A 20,007-nucleotide genomic window follows, 5' to 3' on the forward strand; every position below is an offset into this window, starting at 1 on the left:
TTATATATACACTCATCCTTTCTTTCTTTTTATCGTAACAATTGAGAGGTCCCTCCTTCTAAGGCTAACATCTCCACAAGTGCTCTAGAACCTAAACCCTCTCACCTCCATTCTACTCCATGACCTTCTATCTCCTGCCTCTCCAACCTCTCCCTCTGTACAGGCTTCAGCTCATCCACATTTAAATGTGAACAAGTCTCTCTCATTGTATCTTCTCCCTTTCACCACCAAACCTCTTGAAAGAGTCGCCCCCCACTTCCCATTTACCATCTGTGCCCTACAACTTTGCTTCTGCCCTACCATTCCACTCAAACTGGTCTCTACAAGGTCAACATCCTCTTCTGATTTGTTCCTAGATCAAACAGATTATTTTTTTTTAGTTTCTGCCTTCCCTTACTTCTTTGATTCATTAGACATTAATTACCACTCCTTTCTTCCCTTCAAGATCTTCTTGATACACTCTTCCTTTTAATTGGCATGATACCAGATTTCCCTGTTGTTTTTTGTTTTTTTTTTCTCTATTCCCAATCTCCTTTATTGGTTCTTCTTTCTACTATTTCTTAATATCTAATGGGACTCAAGGTCCTCCCTTTGGACCTTTTCTCCTCTCGTCTGATTCCCTTTCTGAATGATTGTAGTTCCAAAGCTGCAATCACAAGTAAAATACTGTGAATTCTCAAATTTCTACCTTTACCCAGATTTCACTGGAGCCCTAGGCAATTATATCCAACTGCCTAAAAGATATCCCTAGTAGACATCCTATATACATATAATAAACATGTCCCAAATTAGTCATCTTCCTAAGCCTCTCCTATTATTCTTCCAGAAGCCTTGTTCCTGCCATATTACCTAAGACCATGAACAGCATCACTATCTACTGATATGCTCAAGCCAGCAAACTGGGAGGTATCCTTCTTTCTCATACATCACATCCAATCAGCTCCCAAATCCTGTCAATTCTATTCCTTTTTAAAATCTCTCAAATTTATCCCTTTTCCCCCCTACCTCCTTCTCTACTGCCACTGCTTAGGTTAGGCTCCCACTACTTCTCACTAAAATTCTATCCTAGGGTACCTGGGTAGCATCCAAGTTCAGCTCAGGTTATGATCTCACGGTTCCTGAGTTCAAGCCCCACATCAGGCTCTCTGCTGCCAGTGTGGAGCCTGCTTTGGGTCTTCTGTCTCCCTCTCTCTGCCCCTCTCCTGCTCACACTCTCTCTCAAAAATAAATATATATACATACATACATACATACGTAAATAAATTCTATCCTGAGTCTTCTAATCAGATCCTCTCACCAGTCTCCTCCCTCCCAAACCCATCTTTCACTCTACAGTCGACTTCATCATGACTCTACTCTTCCTATAATCTTTTGGTGGCTCTACTCTTACTTTCTGGTTCCTTAGCCCTTCACTACCTAGTTCCTCCCTGTCTCTCTAATATCACCTCTTGCCAATTCCCCATCCCCATAAAAGAGACCATGATATCTGAAAGCTAACATTTTTAGTAAATGCCGAAACAATGGTTTTTGGCTAGAGATACGGCTAATGGGTGTTGGCTATTTAAAACGTGTAATTTTACTTAACTGCCTTTGTGAATAGAAAACAATACTTAACATGGTTTTTTATGATTTTGGACCTTATAATTCCCTAGGATCAACCCTCTAATTGATGATTCTCCTTTTCTTCATAGGACATATACATAACCTAGGAAATTGCATTAAACAGGTATTGAGTCCTAATCAGTTCTACGAAGTTGTTTTATTTTAGTATTAAATTCTTCAAGTGCTTTTAAAAAATGTGTCCCATCTCAAAATTCTAAACATTTTGATTCATGAGTTAATCATTAATGAATTAATCATTAATTAATTAATGGTTTCAATTAGCTTAGGATATGGTTAATTAACATTTTACTACTAAAATAAATTTTCCCATCTAACTAGACAATATATCCCAAGTTTCCTGGGTAGCTACTTTTTAAACACACTATTAGAAGGGACTAACATTTAATGAAGAGCTAGTATCTGGAATTATGCTAGGCATTTTACATAAGTCATCTCAGCTGATCCTCACAACAACCATAATAAGTATATTCTATTCCCATTTAACAAAAAAACCAAAAACACTCTGAGCCAATTCAGACACCTTAAGAAATCAACTCCAGATCAAAGAGCTAGTAAGTAATAGAATACAAACATAGATCCACCTGATTCCAAAATGCAAGTGAAAAGACTCCCCACTCCTTCCATACTGGCAGATGGAACCCAGCTTGAAGGCCATCTCTGATGCCAACAAGCTATGTGATCTTGGACAAGGCACTTAATTTTTCCAAACCTCAGGTTTTTCTTCTGCTAAACGGAGATAATAATAGCTTACCTTGTAGGTAAGTACTCAATAAAAGGTAGCTATCATTATCCAGTCCTGTCTTCTTTGGTACAAACATTACTCACAGAGAGTGCAATATGCTTCAGTAAGAACAATTCTAACAACCATAACTAGATATCTGTTGATATTTAAGCTTTTGAAATGTTTACCACAATACCTACATAAGCTTAATTTCCACATAAGTATGATGGCTATGAGAATAGCACATTACCTGAGGCTCTATGACAGATTCACTAAGAATGGCCTGGGTGACAGGGTCTTGATTTACCACGATGGGACCCTGAGAGGAATCAGGAGCCACTGTTACATTCGGAAACCCTGCAGAAGGAAAATAAGTAATGATGATTTTATTTCATTTAGTTAAATTGACTTTACAAACAATACACATTGCCCTAATAAGTTTGTTATCACATGAAAATCTTAAATAATAATAATAGCAGCTCACATTCATATAAACACTTACTATATGCCAGGCGCTGTTCCAAGTACTTTTACATATATTAAGTCATTTTACCCTCACAAAATCTGATGAGATTGTTACTAGTATTATCTTACAGACCAGTAAACTGAAACTCAGAGACATGAAGCAAATGGCCCTGAGTCACACTAATAAATGGCTAAGCCAAGATTGAAACTTTACACTAAAAACTAATGATCTATTTTTAGGGATTAAACAATAGATTACATACACATTAAAGTGAATGATGCTATGTATCTGAACAGAGGCAAAGTCCCTTTTAGAGAGAGACTGAAGTAGATTTAGACTTCAAATTAAGTTTTACTCAAGTTACACAAATACAAATACTTTATATGGTAACTTAATATTAATAAACGAAATTAAGTCATATTTTAAATTATAAAATCTTGTATATTGCCCTATAAAATATCCTAGTAAATAATAACAATTTACCTTTGCTTAGCTCAGTAATTTGTAATAGTTAATATTCTTAGTGAAAAAAAACAAATTATAATGAGTCTATGCCTAACAACTCTTATATGTTATCCACTCTAGAATACTTGTGATATAAATAATGTGGTGCCCAAGGGGCACCCGGGTGGCCCAGTCAGTTAAGCAGATGACTCTTGGTTTCAGCTCAGGTCATGATCCCACGTCCTCGTGGGTTCAAGCCCTGTGTCGAGCCCTGCACTGATGACGTACAGCCTGCTTGGATTCTCTCCCTCCCTCTTTTTCTGCCCTTCTCCCACTTGCATTGTCTCTGTCTCTCTCAAAAATAAATAAACTTAAATAAATTAATAAATAAATAAATAAATAAATAAATAAATAAATAAATAAATAAATAAAGTGGTGCCCGAGAAATGATTTAAAATTCTTCCAAATAGCCAGCTATGGGCTATGGTTAATAAGAAAAAGAAGTTTTTGTTTGAATTGAATACATTACCTGTGCGCCTACGAGGAAAATCAACAAATAGATCTTTTGCTTCAGCCATCAAATGATCAGATTTTTCCAAAACATCCTGCATCTGGTATTGATCAGAAAGAATCTAGATACGTGTTAATGATAAATATATTACTCAGAAAAATATATATACATATACTTATGAAATCACAAAGGAAAAGTCCATACAAAGGTAGCAGGCATAAAAATAACCAAAGGCCACTACCTTTCTAAAATCCTTCAGTGACAATATCCTTAAGTACCAGTAGATGGGGCTATTACAATAATTAATAGATTTCATGTGCTTGGCCACAATCCAAGTAAGAAATACATTATTTAACTGCGAACCAGCACACAAACAAATGTAAATATATAACAGAATAAAAGTTTTTACTTAACCTTACTCTTTGAGAACCACTCTGAAATTTTCCTTTTAGCTCCTATTTCATTTTTTTAAATAATGGCTACAACACACTAACTCAATTTCACAATCCACTAAAAAGTTGCGATCCACAGTTTGAAAAACATTGATTAAAGACATAAATCTCTGAGCCATAAATTCAGAGGTGTTTCAACCTTTAAAGTGTATTTCATAACCTACTATTGGATCATGATCAACAACTTAGAGAATATGAGCTAAGATATGAGGTTTAGGGCATCAAACAAAGTGATGCTTCTGTATTTATAAACAAGATGGATTTTTATCATGGGGGGATGAGAACCAAAACAATACCATTACAGTAGTGCCTCTGATTAGGCACTTTCAACTTAGGAACTTTCATAATTACAAGCAAGGACATGCAGGCAAGTCAACTCTAGCCACCACCGCCAGATGGCATTCTTAAACTGAAAGGAGTCACAAAATTGGAAACGACCCACAGTTTCCAACAATGATTCAAAACAATAAAGCATCTGGCAACAAATGCTCTTACCAGAATCTCTCTAGCCCATGGAAACAGGTATATAATATAACCTTAGTTACTGTTTTAGGGCACTGACAAATATAACAAGAATAAAATTCTATTTCCCTTCTTCTCCTGCTGTAGCCAACCATGTTGGCTAGCTCACTAGATGAGAATAAAGTCCTGAATTTGTTCCTTCCACAAAGAGTAAGCTTTGGAATGCTATAAGGCAAAGAGCACATTTGGAGCGAGAAGACTGGGATCCTAGGCCCAGTCAAGGGATACTAAGCAAAATCCAACCTCTCTAAACTTAGTTTGTTAATATGGAAATGAAAATACCACCACCTTCCCCAAACCCAAAGGGGTATTATCAGGATGTAGACACAATGAAAACCTGTATCATTCTAGAGATATTTGACAATGTTGTTACAACTTAAAGTGTATTATCCCATGAACCAAATTTCAGTCCCTGGTTAGCGATCTTGCAAGTACATACAATACATGCAATTAGAGCTTAGGAAAGAAAGTAAATGGAACATTATAATCTATCGTTTAAACTAGGAAAACTACACACAGAATATTTCCTAATAGCAGTTTGATATTACTATTTTAAAAAAAAATCACTGACCTTCCATCAAAATAAAAAGATATAACTGACAGAAGCAGATTACAGAGGAATAACTTTATCATATCAAGACCTGATATTAATTATAATGAAGTCTCCAGTAAAGCTGCTGCCCTGTTGTACTCTGCCAGTCTGCCCAGCCTTCTAGGGACAGATGGTTTGAGAGACCAGAGATCAGTGTATTGGCTTTCTTTTGCTCTTTCTAGATTTACTTATCGCTTCTTTCGGTTAAAACTCATCCTCTTGATAGGTAAGCCAATCTCTGGAAGCCCATCTGTATACATTACTTTCCCAGATGGGTTCACAGAACACAAGGCCAAAGTTATGAATGGTGGTACACAGCCTGGATTTGCAAAGGACTGTCCAAGATTCCTTCAAAAACATTATAAAAAATATCCCATCCTAGCACTTTTGTTCTCTGATAATAAAAACCAGATTGAAATAGGAAATTGCAGAGAGACTTGGGAAGTTATTATACTTTTAGAATTTATAAAATCTTCATCAAAGTCTCCCTCTCTCTGAATCTGGACCCTCATTTGCCTGATTCCCATAACATGAATGCATCCTACAGCAAATGCCAAAGAGCTTTTCTCTGAATTTTTGTTAATCCAGGAGTCCAGCCCTGGGGGCTGGACGGGTAGTGGTAGCTCTTAATACATAATGATAACTGCCTACATGAATATTCTCAACAAGCCTTCTTCATTTGATCCCTTCACATCCCTGAACAGAGACATTACAAATTGAACACTGAAATAACAGATGACTCAGCAATTCCATTTTTAAGAATTTGTCCTATAAATAAAGTTTTACATGTACTTAAAAACATTCAAGGATATTCAATGTATTATTTGTAGAACCAAGACAGGTAATAATCTGTGGGTGACAGACCTGCCACTTATCCACCAATCTCCTTTCTTTCCATTTTCCTTTCAACAGCAGAATCCCCAAGTTTTAGCCAAGTACATAGCTAGATTTCCTGACCATCATTCCAGGTGAGAATGGTCATGTGATGAATTTCTGGATAATGGGAGACAAGCCAGAATTTCTGGGCAGTATGTGAAAGGAGTAGCATGCATTCTCTTCCCCTTTTCATGTTGGCTGGAATACAGCTGAAGGAAGTTGGAACAGCCATTCTCTACTCAAGAGGTGGAAGTCCTGGAATAAAGGGCCCCAGCGTCCCAACCAACTACCATTTTCTTCTCAATTGTTTTATAAACAGAAATAGATTTCTATTTTGTTTAAACCACTGTATCTTGGAGTCATTCTTCTTCCAGAAACCTAAGCTTTACTCCAGTACACTTCCTAAGTGCCCACAAATAAAGCAGTAAATAAATAAACTGTGGTACATCTATATACTATCTGGCCAAAAAAAAAAAAAAAGAAAAGGTAGATTTCTACATACCGACATGGATAACCTCCAAAATATATGGTTAAATGGAAGTACCTGAATCCTACTAACAGCAGAGGTTCTCAATCCTGCAATGTACTAAAATTACACAAAAACTGTCTAAAAAATACCCACATCACAGGTCCACTAAATCAGAATATCCTTGTATAGCTACATCTTGGTCCAAATGTGGTGATTATTTAATGGAAGTTCTCAACCCTGATCTACTGTGCAGTGAGTGTTGAGAACCACGACACCAGAGCCTGAGGAGCGGCCCTGGAGTGGAGGCAGAGAGACTTCACACACCCTCTTTCACGGCTCTTCCTCTGATCCCTACTTCTACCATACCTATTCCTTGTAGAAGCAATTCAGAACCCGAGCAGGAGCCACAAGAGATGGGACACAAAAGCCCAGAGCCACCTCAAAGGGGCTGCCTTGTTTCCTGGTCACTGAGAATTACCCTATAACGTTGAAATATGCATGACGGTCCAAGATCACCAAAACATACTTATCTATAAAGAACCATATTCCCTCCATCCACTGTTCTTTTTATAAGTTCATGTAAACATTTATTTGGGAGCTAGAATTCTTCCTGCTGATATATAAGATCAAGACTTTTACATTTCACTAAGAAGCCTAATGGATTCCTCAAAAGACAGAGTGATTTAGAGCTGCAGTGAAAGGTCACCCAGACATCCAAGTGCCATAAGCTTCAATAATGAACAAGAAGCAACACGACAAAGTACATTTCTTTTACAATGATTACAGTGATATCATCCCAAATAAAAGATTTTTTACTGTGGTTTCCTCTTATTTGCCATATTGTTTATTCCTATACATCTGATCACTTATCCAAACACCCTACATCTGTCAAAAGATTAAGCCAAAGACAAATGGCTAACACATTTTTTCTTTGCAAAGTAATCAATCTAACATCACTTGTGTGAACTGAGAAAAGTAATTATATATATGACACTAATTATGTGCCAAGGACTGTCCTAATCCCTTTATTACTACATATCATGAAAATCTCTTAACAATACAGTCAGACAAGTCACACAAACAGTAACTTGCAGAGCAGGAATTCAAACCTCCAAACTAGACTAATCGTCACTCTGCTGCTTTTTTCAAAGTCCATGTGTAGATCACTGTATAAGGACGCAATCATCTGCCAGACCTTCTCCAATGTGAAACAAATTTAGGGGGAAAGAGAGAACCCCATTTATCACTTTCTTCTCTAATATTATGCAGCTCAGCATTACCTCCCTCATGATAGATAATCTCCTTCTCTCAAGATGAGAAATTTCTGGTTTCTGCTTCTTCCATTTTCTCTTCAAAGCTTTTTCTTGCAGTTCCCAGTGTACTAATGCTCTGTTCTTTGATTTGTGTATTTCATGACGACGTATCTGTACAAAAGGAAAAAAATATAAAAGAATGTTTCAGGAACAAAGATGTTACCTATTCAGATGGTGAGAACACCTAATCTAACTCATCTATTAAAAATATTTTTCTGGTCCAACACATATATATTTATTCATATTCACAACCAAAATTTTCACAGTCTTCTACATTTTCAAAAGTGATTAAAAAAAAGAAGTCTCTAGAACTAGTAGACCTAGCAAAAAGACAAAATGAAAAAAAATATCAATTTTTACCTCCTTTGTACAAGACTATTCAATAAACTGCTATTTTTCAAACTGCAGGTGAAGACTAATTTAATGAGTGGCAAAATCAATTCATGGGTCAAATCAACATTTTTGAAATAAAATAGAATATAGAATAGAAAATATTAAGAGTGCATCACATTTAATAAAGTTAAAAACTGTGTTTTATTAAACTTTTCAGTTATGTATGTGTGTATATGTACAATTACATACACACACACACACACATACACACACACACACACAGTGACTAACCACAATGTAAAAGATACAAAGCCCACTGAGTCACCTTTGGCAAAGGCACACCCATTTCATAATACTCACATCACTACCAAAAACTAACAATGCACTATTTTTTAGAGCCCTGCAAAGGCTGCATGTGGAAGAGGGTCGCTGGAGATGCAGAACTCCAAGAAAGTAGAATTGCTGAAGCAGAAGCAGAGATTTGAACCACAACTTAAGAGTTAGAGGAGAGTTCACAGAGCTGGCTAAGGAATAGGAGCAGATACTGGCTTCACAAGCACTCTAGTATTCAGAACTATGAAGAGAACAAGATCTATAGGGCATCTGATAAAACGTACTGCAACAACCAAATACCGTGCAAAGATTCTGAAGACCAAAAACAAATGAAAACGACATTTTTGAGACATCTGGGGAAATACGAATATGGACTGGGAATTAGGCAATACCAAAAAATTATTGTTACTTTTATTAGGTATGATAACAGCATTGTGGTTATATAAGAAAATATCTGCATTTTTTTAAATGCAAACTGAATATGTTGGCACAAAATGACACGTTCTCTGAGATTTGCTTTAAAATGCTACAGTGAAGGAAGAAAAGGGTATGAAAAATGAAGCATATATGGCAAAATTTTAATAACTATTATATCTGGGTGAACACTGTATGGGTGATCTTTATACTTTTGTCTCCATTTTCACATAAATTTGAAATTTTTCATAATAAAAAAATTTAAGTCAGCAGGGGATCATTACTATCCTCAACAAATATTTAATGAGTATCTACTAGGATTAAGATTCCCAGGTCCACAGAGACATATAAGAGGCAGCCCCTATCCCTCAAAAGCATTAACAATCTGCCCAGGGAGATTGGGAACATACAGCTGACCTTTGAATGACAAGGGTTTGAACTACGTGGATCCACTTATACATGGACTTTTTTCAATAAATACAGTACAGTACTATAAATGTAATTTCTCTTCCTTATGATTTCTTAGTAACATTCTCCTTTCTTTAACTTCCTTTATTGTAAGAATACAGTATATAATACATATTACATACAAATACATGTTAATCATCTGTTTATGTTATCAGTATGCCTTCCTGTCAATAGTAGGCTATTAGTAGTCAGGTTTTGGGGGAGTCAAAGCTCATAAACAGATTTTTGACGGTGCAGGGGGTTGGCACCCATAACTCCTACACTCTTCAAGCGCCAACTGTACATGTAAAAATAAATGATATGCATTAGGTGGCACATACTCAATGCCTCATACACAGTACGTACAACCACAGTTCAGAGGAGATACCAATTGTTGGGCAGCTTCAAAAAACTTCACACTTAGAACAGAGCTATAATAATCAAGACAACGTAGTGAGGCATAAGGATAGACATATAGATTGGTGGAATAAAACTTAGTGTCCAAACCAAACCCTTATGTTTACAGACCATTGATTTTCTTTTTTTCTTTTTTTTTTTAATTTTTTTTTAATGTTTATTTTTGAGACTGAGAGAGACAGAGCATGAACGGGGGAGGGTCAGAGAGAGAGGGAGACACAGAATCCGAAGCAGGCTCCAGGCTCCGAGTTGTCAGCACAGAGCCCGACGCGGGGCTCAAACTCACGGACCGTGAGATCATGACCTGAGCCGAAGTCGGACACTTAACCGACTAAGCCACCCAGGCGCCCCTACAGACCATTGATTTTCAACAACGGTGTCAAGATAATTCAATGGAGAAAGTACAGTCTTTTTAACAAATGGTACATAGGACAACAGGGTATTCATTTAGAAAAGAATGAAGTTGGACCCCTATCTTACACTATATACAAAAATTAACTCAAAATGGATCAAAGACCTAAATATAAGAACTAAAATTATAAAACTTTTAAAAGGAAACAGAAGTAAATTTTTATGACTCTTGGGTTAGATAATGGTTTCTTAGATATGACACTAAAAGCACAGGTGACAAAAGATAGATAAACAAGTTCATCAAAAGTAAAAACTTTTGGGGGTTCCGGAAGATGGCGGCGTAGGAGGACGCGGGGCTCACAGCGCGTCCTGCCGATCACTTAGATTCCACCTACACCTGCCTAAAGAACCCAGAAAACCGCCAGAGGATTAGCAGAAGGGAGTCTCCGGAGTCAAGCGCAGACTAGAGGCCCACGGAAGAGGGTAGGAAGGGCAGCGAGGCGGTGCGAGCTCCACGGACTGGCGGGAGGGAGCCGGGGCGGAGGGGCGGCTCGCCGGCCAAGCAGAGCCCCCGAGTCTGGCTGGCAAAAGCGGAGGGGCCGGACAGACTGTGTTCCGACAGCAAGCGCGACTTAGCGTCTGGGAGGTCATAAGTTAACAGCTCTGCTCGGAAAGCGGGAAGGCTGGAGGACAAAGGGAGGGAGAGCTGCTGAGCCCTCGGACGGCAGAGCTCAGCTTGGCGGGGAACAAAGGCGCCAGCGCCATCTCCCCTGCCCATCCCCCAGCCAAAATCCCAAAGGGAACCAGTTCCTGCCAGAGAACTTGCTCGCTCCGCGCAAACACCCAACTCTGTGCTTCTGCGGAGCCAAACCTCTGGCAGCGGATCTGACTCCCTCCCACTGCCACAGGGCTCCTCCTGAAGTGGATCACCTAAGGAGAAGCGAGCTAAGCCTGCCCCTCCAGCACCTTGCCTACCCACCCCAGCTAATACGCCAGATCCCCAGCAACACAAGCCTGGCAGTGTGCAAGTAGCCCAGACGGGACACGCCACCCCACAGTGAATCCCGCCCCTAGGAGAGGGGAAGAGAAGGCACACACCAGTCTGACTGTGGCCCCAGCAGTGGGCTGGGGGCAGACATCGGGTCGGCCTGCGGCCCCGCCCACTAACTCCAGTTATACACCACAGCACAGGGGAAGTGCACTGCAGGTCCTCACCACGCCAGGGACTCTCCAAAATGACCAAACGGAAGAATTCCCCTCAGAAGAATCTCCAGGAAATAACAACAGCTAATGAACTGATCAAAAAGGATTTAAATAATATAACAGAAAGTGAATTTAGAATAATAGTCATAAAATTAATTGCTGGGCTTGAAAACAGTATACAGGACAGCAGAGAATCTCTTGCCACAAAGATCGAGGGACTAAGGAACAGTCACGAGGAGTTGAAAAACGCTTTAAACGAATTGCAAAACAAAATGGAATCCACGATGGCTCGGCTTGAAGAGGCAGAGGAGAGAATAGGTGAACTAGAAGATAAAGTTATGGAGAAAGAGGAAGCTGAAAGAAAGAGAGATAAAAAAATCCAGGAGTATGAGGGGAAAATTAGAGAACTAAGTGATACACTAAAAAAAAATAATATACGCATAATTGGTATCCCAGAGGAGGAAGAGAGAGGGAAGGGTGCTGAAGGGGTACTTGAACAAATTATAGCTGAGAACTTCCCTGAACTGGGGAAGGAAAAAGGCATTGAAATCCAAGAGGCACAGAGAACTCCCTTCAGACGTAACTTGAATCGATCTTCTGCACGACATATCATAGTGAAACTGGCAAAATACAAGGATAAAGAGAAAATTCTGAAAGCAGCAAGGGATAAACGTGCCCTCACATATAAAGGGAGACCTATAAGACTCGTGACTGATCTCTCCTTTGAAACTTGGCAGGCCAGAAAGGCTTGGCACGATATCTACAGTGTGCTAAACAGAAAAAATATGCAGCCGAGAATCCTTTATCCAGCAAGTCTGTCATTTAGAATAGAAGGAGAGATAAAGGTCTTCCCAAACAAACAAAAACTGAAGGAATTTGTCACCACGAAACCAGCCCTACAAGAGATCCTAAGGGGGATCCTGTGAGACAAAGTACCAGAGACATCACTACAAGCATAAAACATACAGACATCACAATGACTCTAAACCCATATCTTTCTATAATAACACTGAATGTAAATGGATTAAATGCGCCAACTAAAAGACATAGGGTATCAGAATGGATAAAAAAACAAGACCCATCTATTTGCTGTCTACAAGAGACTCATTTTAGATCTGAGGACACCTTTAGATTGAGAGTGAGGGGATGGAGAACTATTTATCATGCTCCTGGAAGCCAAAAGAAAGCTGGAGTAGCCATACTTATATCAGACAAACTAGACTTTAAATTAAAGGCTGTAACAAGAGATGAAGAAGGGCATTATATAATAATCACAGGGTCTATCCACCAGGAAGAGCTAACTATTATAAATGTCTATGCGCCAAATACCCGAGCCCCCAGATATATAAAACAATTACTCATAAACATAAGCAACCTTATTGATAAGAATGTGGTCATTGCAGGGGACTTTAACACCCCACTTACAGAAATGGATAGATCATCTAGACACACAGTCAATAAAGAAACAAGGGCCCTGAATGATACATTGGATCAGATGGACTTGACAGATATATTTAGAACTCTGCATCCCAAAGCAACAGAATATACTTTCTTCTCGAGTGCACATGGAACATTCTCCAAGATAGATCATATACTGGGTCACAAAACAGCCCTTCATAAGTTTACAAGAATTGAAATTATACCATGCATACTTTCAGACCACAATGCTATGAAGCTTGAAATCAACCACAGGAAAAAGTCTGGAAAACCTCCAAAAGCATGGAGGTTAAAGAACACCCTACTAACGAATGAGTGGGTCAACCAGGCAATTAGAGAAGAAATTAAAATATATATGGAAACAAACGAAAATGAAAATACAACAATCCAAACGCTTTGGGATGCAGCGAAGGCAGTCCTGAGAGGAAAATACATTGCAATCCAGGCCTATCTCAAGAAACAAGAAAAATCCCAAATACAAAATCTAACAGCACACCTAAAGGAAATAGAAGCAGAACAGCAAAGGCAGCCTAAACCCAGCAGAAGAAGAGAAATCATAAAGATCAGAGCAGAAATAAACAATATAGAATCTAAAAAAACTGTAGAGCAGATCAACGAAACCAAGAGTTGGTTTTTTGAAAAAATAAACAAAATTGACAAACCTCTAGCCAGGCTTCTCAAAAAGAAAAGGGAGATGACCCAAATAGATAAAATCATGAATGAAAATGGAATGATTACAACCAATCCCTCAGAGATACAAACAATTATCAGGGAATACTATGAAAAATTATATGCCAGCAAATTGGACAACCTGGAAGAAATGGACAAATTTCTAAACACCCACACTCTTCCAAAACTCAATCAGGAGGAAATAGAAAGCTTGAACAGACCCATAACCAGCGAAGAAATTGAATCGGTTATCAAAAATCTCCCAACAAATAAGAGTCCAGGACCAGATGGCTTCCCAGGGGAGTTCTACCAGACATTTAAAGCAGAGATAACACCTATCCTTCTCAAGCTATTCCAAGAAATAGAAAGGGAAGGAAAACTTCCAGACTCATTCTATGAAGCCAGTATTACTTTGATTCCTAAACCAGACAGAGACCCAGTAAAAAAAGAGAACTACAGGCCAATATCCCTGATGAATATGGATGCAAAAATTCTTAATAAGATACTAGCAAATCGAATTCAACAGCATATAAAAAGAATTATTCACCATGATCAAGTGGGAGTCATTCCTGGGATGCAGGGCTGGTTCAACATTCGCAAATCGATCAACGTGATACATCACATTAACAAAAAAAAAGAGAAGAACCATATGATCCTGTCAATCGATGCAGAAAAGGCCTTTGACAAAATCCAGCACCCTTTCTTAATAAAAACCCTTGAGAAAGTCGGGATAGAAGGAACATACTTAAAGATGATAAAGGCCATTTATGAAAAGCCCACAGCTAACATCATCCTCAACGGGGAAAAACTGAGAGCTTTTTCCCTGAGATCAGGAACACGACAGGGATGCCCACTGTCACCGCTGCTGTTTAATATAGTGCTGGAAGTTCTAGCATCAGCAATCAGACAACAAAAGGAAATCAAAGGCATCAAAATTGGCAAAGATGAAGTCAAGCTTTCGCTTTTTGCAGATGACATGATATTATACATGGAAAATCCGATAGACTCCACCAAAAGTCTGCTAGAACTGATACATGAATTCAGCAAAGTTGCAGGATACAAAATCAATGTGCAGAAATCAGTTGCATTCTTATACACTAACAATGAAGCAACAGAAAGACAAATGAAGAAACTGATCCCATTCACAATTGCACCAAGAAGCATAAAATACCTAGGAATAAATCTAACCAAAGATGGAAAAGATCTGTATGCTGAAAACTATAGAAAGCTTATGCAGGTAATTGAAGAAGATATAAAGAAATGGAAAGACATTCCCTGCTCATGGATTGGAAGAATAAATATTGTCAAAATGTCAATACTACCCAAAGCTATCTACACATTCAATGCAATCCCAATCAAAATTGCACCAGCATTCTTCTCGAAACTAGAACAAGCAATCCTAAAATTCATATGGAACCACAAAAGGCCCCGAATAGCCAAAGTAATTTTGAAGAAGAAGACCAAAGCAGGAGGCATCACAATCCCAGACTTTAGCCTCTACTACAAAGCTGTCATCATCAAGACAGCATGGTATTGGCATAAAAACAGACACATAGACCAATGGAATAGAATAGAAACCCCAGAACTAGACCCACAAACGTATGGCCAACTCATCTTTGACAAAGCAGGAAAGAACATCCAATGGAAAAAAGACAGTCTCTTTAACAAATGGTGCTGGGAGAACTGGACAGCAACATGCAGAAGGTTGAAACTAGACCACTTTCTCACACCATTCACAAAAATAAACTCAAAATGGATAAAGGACCTGAATGTGAGACAGGAAACCATCAAAACCTTAGAGGAGAAAGCAGGAAAAGACCTCTCTGACCTCAGCCGTAGCAATCTCTTACTCGGCACATCCCCAAAGGCAAGGGAATTAAAAGCAAAAGTGAATTACTGGGACCTTATGAAGATAAAAAGCTTCTGCACAGCAAAGGAAACAACCAACAAAACTAAAAGGCAACCAACGGAATGGGAAAAGATATTTGCAAATGACACATCGGACAAAGGGCTAGTATCCAAAATCTATAAAGAGCTCATCAAACTCCACACCCGAAAAACAAATAACCCAGTGAAGAAATGGGCAGAAAACATGAATAGACACTTCTCTAAAGAAGACATCCGGATGGCCAACAGGCACATGAAAAGATGTTCAACGTCGCTCCTTATCAGGGAAATACAAATCAAAACCACACTCAGATACCACCTCACGCCAGTCAGAGTGGCCAAAATGAAGAAATCAGGAGACTATAGATGCTGGAGAGGATGTGGAGAAACAGGAACCCTCTTGCACTGTTGGTGGGAATGCAAATTGGTGCAGCCGCTCTGGAAAGCAGTGTGGAGGTTCCTCAGAAAATTAAAAATAGACCTACCCTATGACCCAGCAATAGCACTGCTAGGAATTTATCCAAGGGATACAGGAGTACTGATGCATAGGGGCACCTGTACCCCAATGTTTATAGCGGCACTCTCAACAATAGCCAAATTATGGAAAGAGCCTAAATGTCCATCAACTGATGAATGGATAAAGAAATTGTGGTTTATATACACAATGGAATACTACGTGGCAATGAGAAAAAATGAAATATGGCCTTTTGTAGCAACATGGATGGAACTGGAGAGTGTGATGCTAAGTGAAATAAGCCATACAGAGAAAGACAGATACCATATGGTTTCACTCTTATGTGGATCCTGAGAAACATAACAGAAACCCATGGGGGAGGGGAAGGAAAAAAAAAAAAAAAAGAGGTTAGAGTGGGAGAGAGCCAAAGCATTAGAGACTGTTAAAAACTGAGAACAAACTGAGGGTTGATGGGGGGTGGGAGGGAGGGCAGGGTGGGAGGGAGGGCAGGGTGGGTGATGGGTATTGAGGAGGGCACATTTTGGGATGAGCACTGGGTGTTGTATGGAAACCAATTTGACAGTAAATTTCATATATTAAAAAAAAAAAAAAAAAAGAAAAAAAAAGAAAAAAAAAAAAAGTAAAAACTTTTAGGGGCGCCTGGGTGGCTCAGTCAATTAAGCATATGACTTCGGCTTAGGTCATGATGTCACAGTTTGTGGGTTCGAGCCCCACGTCGGGCTCTGTGCTGACAGCTCAGTGTCTGGAGCCTGCTTTGGATTCTGTGTCTCCCTCTCCCTCTGCCCCTCCCCTGCTCATGCTCTGTCTCTCTGTCTCAAAAATAAACATTAAAAAAGTTAAAATTTAAAAAAATTTTAATTAATTAATTAATTAAAAACTTTTGTGCTTCAAAAATACCCATCAAGAAAATGAAAAGAAAACCAACAGAATGGGAGAAAGTATTTGCAAATCATACATCTTATAAGGAACTTGGATCCAAAATGTGTAAAGAACTCTTACAACTCAAAAATAAAAACACAAGTAATCCAATTTTTAACTGGCTAAGGAATCTCAATAGACATTTCCCCAAAGAAGAAAATAATACAAAGAGCCAATATGCACACAAAAGGATGCTTAACATCATGAGTCATTAGGGCAAATCTAAACCACAATGAGATTCCACTTTACACCCACCAGGAAAACTAAAACCAAAAATACAATAATAACAAGTGTTGGCAAGGGATATGGAAAAACTGGAACCCTCATGCATGATAAGAATGTAAATAGTGCAGGGGCACCTGAGCGGCTCAGTCGGTTAAGCGTCCGACTTCGGCTCAGGTCATGATCTCACAGTTGGTGAGTTCGAGCCCCGCGTTGGACTCTGGGCTGACAGCTCAGAGCCTGGAGCCCACTTCAGATTGTGTGTCTCCCTCTGTCTGCCCCTCCATTGCTTGCACTCTGTCTCTCGCATTGCCTCAAAATTAAATAAACATTAAAAAAAATTAAAAAAAAAAAAAAAGAATGTAAATAGTGCAGCCACTGTGAAAAACTGTGAAAAACTGTTTGGCAGCTCTTCAGAAAGCTAACTATAGAGGCACCATATGACCCAGCAATTCTACTCCCAGGTATACCACAAGAGTACTAAGAACATATGTTCACCCAAAACTTGTAAATGAATGTTCATAGCAGCATTATTCATAATAGTCAAAAAGTGAAAATAACCCAAATATCCAACAATGGACAAATGGATAAATAAAATATGGCATATCCATATGATGTAACAGTATTCAGCAATATAAGGAATGAAGAACTGATACATTCTACAACATGGATGAGCCTTGAAAACGTTATGCTAGACACAAAAGGACACACATTATATTCCATTTATATGAAATGTCCAGAATAGGCAAATCCATAGAGACATAAAGTAGATTAGGTGTTGACAGGGATTAGAAGGAGGGGGAGTATACAGAGTGACTGTTAATGGGTACAGGGTTTCTTTTAGGGAGTGATGAACATCTTCTAAAATTAGAAAATGATGATAGGTATATAACTCTATGAACATACTGAAAACCAATGGGTTGTACACTTTAAAATGGTGGATTTTATGGTATGTGAATTGTATTGTAATAAAGCTGCTTTTTTTAAAATCTACAGTAGAAACCTTTCTAAAAGTAAGCCTTGAACTAGGATAAGAAAGCAAAGTAATATTTGGACATGCACACAAAAAGGCAGACAAACTGTTCCAAGTAAAGAAAACGGCATGAATTGAGGCTCAAATGTGGAAATATACATGGCATATTCAAGGAATAAATTAGTACATTGACTAGACCAGTACGTTTGTATAGGGAAGTAAAATAAAGCTAGAGATATCTATGATGTGTACAGGACAATACTGACCACAGAGATTTGAACTGTAAACCAAACCTATCTAATAAAATTTTAATACACACTAAGTGACATTCCTAGGTAAATTCAGGAAATACTGAAGATACGCTTTTCAATTTTATATAGACATAAGATTAAATAAAACTAAACAACTTCCAGGAAGTGTCTCTGGTTTCTATTCTGAATGTCAGAAACCAAATACTAAATGAAACATTGAATAAATCTTAACTTTTGATATTAAACTTACCAGATCCTCAGGAGTTGCCCGATGAACTGTAAGATCATTCACAGTATTCTGCAAAAAAAGAGGACCTCTCTTTAAAAACAACAAAAAAAAAGATTTCTTGCAAAATATTAGTATATATTGGATTTTTTAAAAAATAGGACTTAAATGTTTATTAACTTTCTTTGGGTTATTTTCTTACAGGAAAATTTTTCTTTAGACTAGGTTAAAAAACATTTAAAATCAATTTTAGTTTATTTTTGATAAATTCATTTTCCTTTTTTAAAAAAACCTTCTTTTTTATTTTTTAACTTTTTTTTTAAGTAATCCTTATGCTCAGTGTGGGGTTCAAATTCACAACCCTGAGATCAAGAGTTGAATGCTCTACTGACTGAGCCAGGCAAGCGCCCCTCAAAAATCTCCTTTTCTTAGTTTAAGCCTTCTGTACCTTTTTTTCTCCTATATGCCAGATGGGCCTCAGTTAAAAGATTATGTACTTAACTAAATAAGCAAGCTAACCTCCAAGAAACCTTTCTTTAAAGACTTAAGGGATTTGTCTGATCATCTCATTTTAGCAAGATAAAACTGCTATTTTAAACTGAAATAGGGGTACCTGGGTGGCTCAGTTGGTAGAGCTTCTGATTCTTGGTTTCGGCTCAGGTCATGATCCCAGGGTCATGGAATTGAGCCCTACGTAGCCCCACATCAGGATCCATGCTGAGCAAGGAGCCTGCTTAAGATTCTCTCTTTCTCTCTCTGCCCCTCTCCCCTGCTCACACACTCTCAAAGTAAATAAACAAATAAATAAAATTATTTATATTCTCAATATATAAAACAAATGTGTTTATTTAAATTAAAATAAAATGTTAGTTTTATTATTCAAACTTCTTATCACATTTTTTCACATCCTCCAGAAAGTTATATCACACCTATGACCTTATATTGTTCATTTATGTCTGGTTAGGTATGAGTATGTACTGGATTTTAATGGCTGAAAATGGATTCAAACTCCTGGGACCAAAACGAATTTCTGTCCAGGAACCAGTATCCTCAATCTAAATATTAATATGGATTATTGTTAGTTGTCTTGGTTAAAAAATAACAGGCTATTTTTAGATGTCTTACAGAAAATAAGCAGTGTATTTACCAAGCAGTCATACATTCCATTAAAACAATAAATAAAACAGGGTAGTATGTAATTCAAAATGAGTAAGTTTAACTAAAATTGTAGTTTTCAAAATGCACTCCGGAATGAGGCACCTCTCAAGATTCCTGAAAGATAAACTGTGACCACTACAGAGAGGTTAAATCTGTATCCATGCAAACAACTTAAGCATAGAATCTGTCACACATAATAAGGGATAAAGTCTGAGTGCACTGTATAATTTCATAAAATATGAAAATAGTCACTTATGTAAAAAGGTACTAAACCTACATGGCAGGCCTACCACACTGCACAACT

The 20,007-nt window shown here is 38.0% G+C and overlaps 1 protein-coding gene across 12 annotated transcripts in view; it reads right to left on the minus strand.

Annotated features, from left to right (window-relative positions):
* Positions 1-20,007, minus strand: part of SPICE1 (spindle and centriole associated protein 1) — a 65,471-nt gene that overhangs the window by 34,008 nt on the left and 11,456 nt on the right. For 10 of the 12 annotated variants that reach the window (XR_008422454.1, XR_008422453.1, XM_019448393.2 and 7 more), the window contains exons 3-6: positions 18,570-18,617; positions 7,957-8,100; positions 3,784-3,886; positions 2,595-2,701 (exon numbers count right to left, since the gene is read on the minus strand). Coding sequence is in view for 10 of the 12 variants with exons in the window: in XM_019448393.2 (XP_019303938.2) it covers positions 2,595-2,701; positions 3,784-3,886; positions 7,957-8,100; positions 18,570-18,617 (402 nt within the window). In the remaining 2 variants the exon portion in view is untranslated. Of the gene's footprint in view, positions 1-2,594; positions 2,702-3,783; positions 3,887-7,956; positions 8,101-18,569; positions 18,618-19,158; positions 19,222-20,007 lie in introns of those variants that run through there. The other 2 variants (XM_019448396.2, XM_053903345.1) reach the window with 2 other exon arrangements.

This window comes from Panthera pardus, unplaced genomic scaffold (genome assembly GCF_024362965.1).
Source record: "Panthera pardus isolate Hobbes unplaced genomic scaffold, ASM2436296v1 HiC_scaffold_16, whole genome shotgun sequence".
NCBI classification, from domain to species: domain Eukaryota; kingdom Metazoa; phylum Chordata; class Mammalia; order Carnivora; family Felidae; genus Panthera; species Panthera pardus.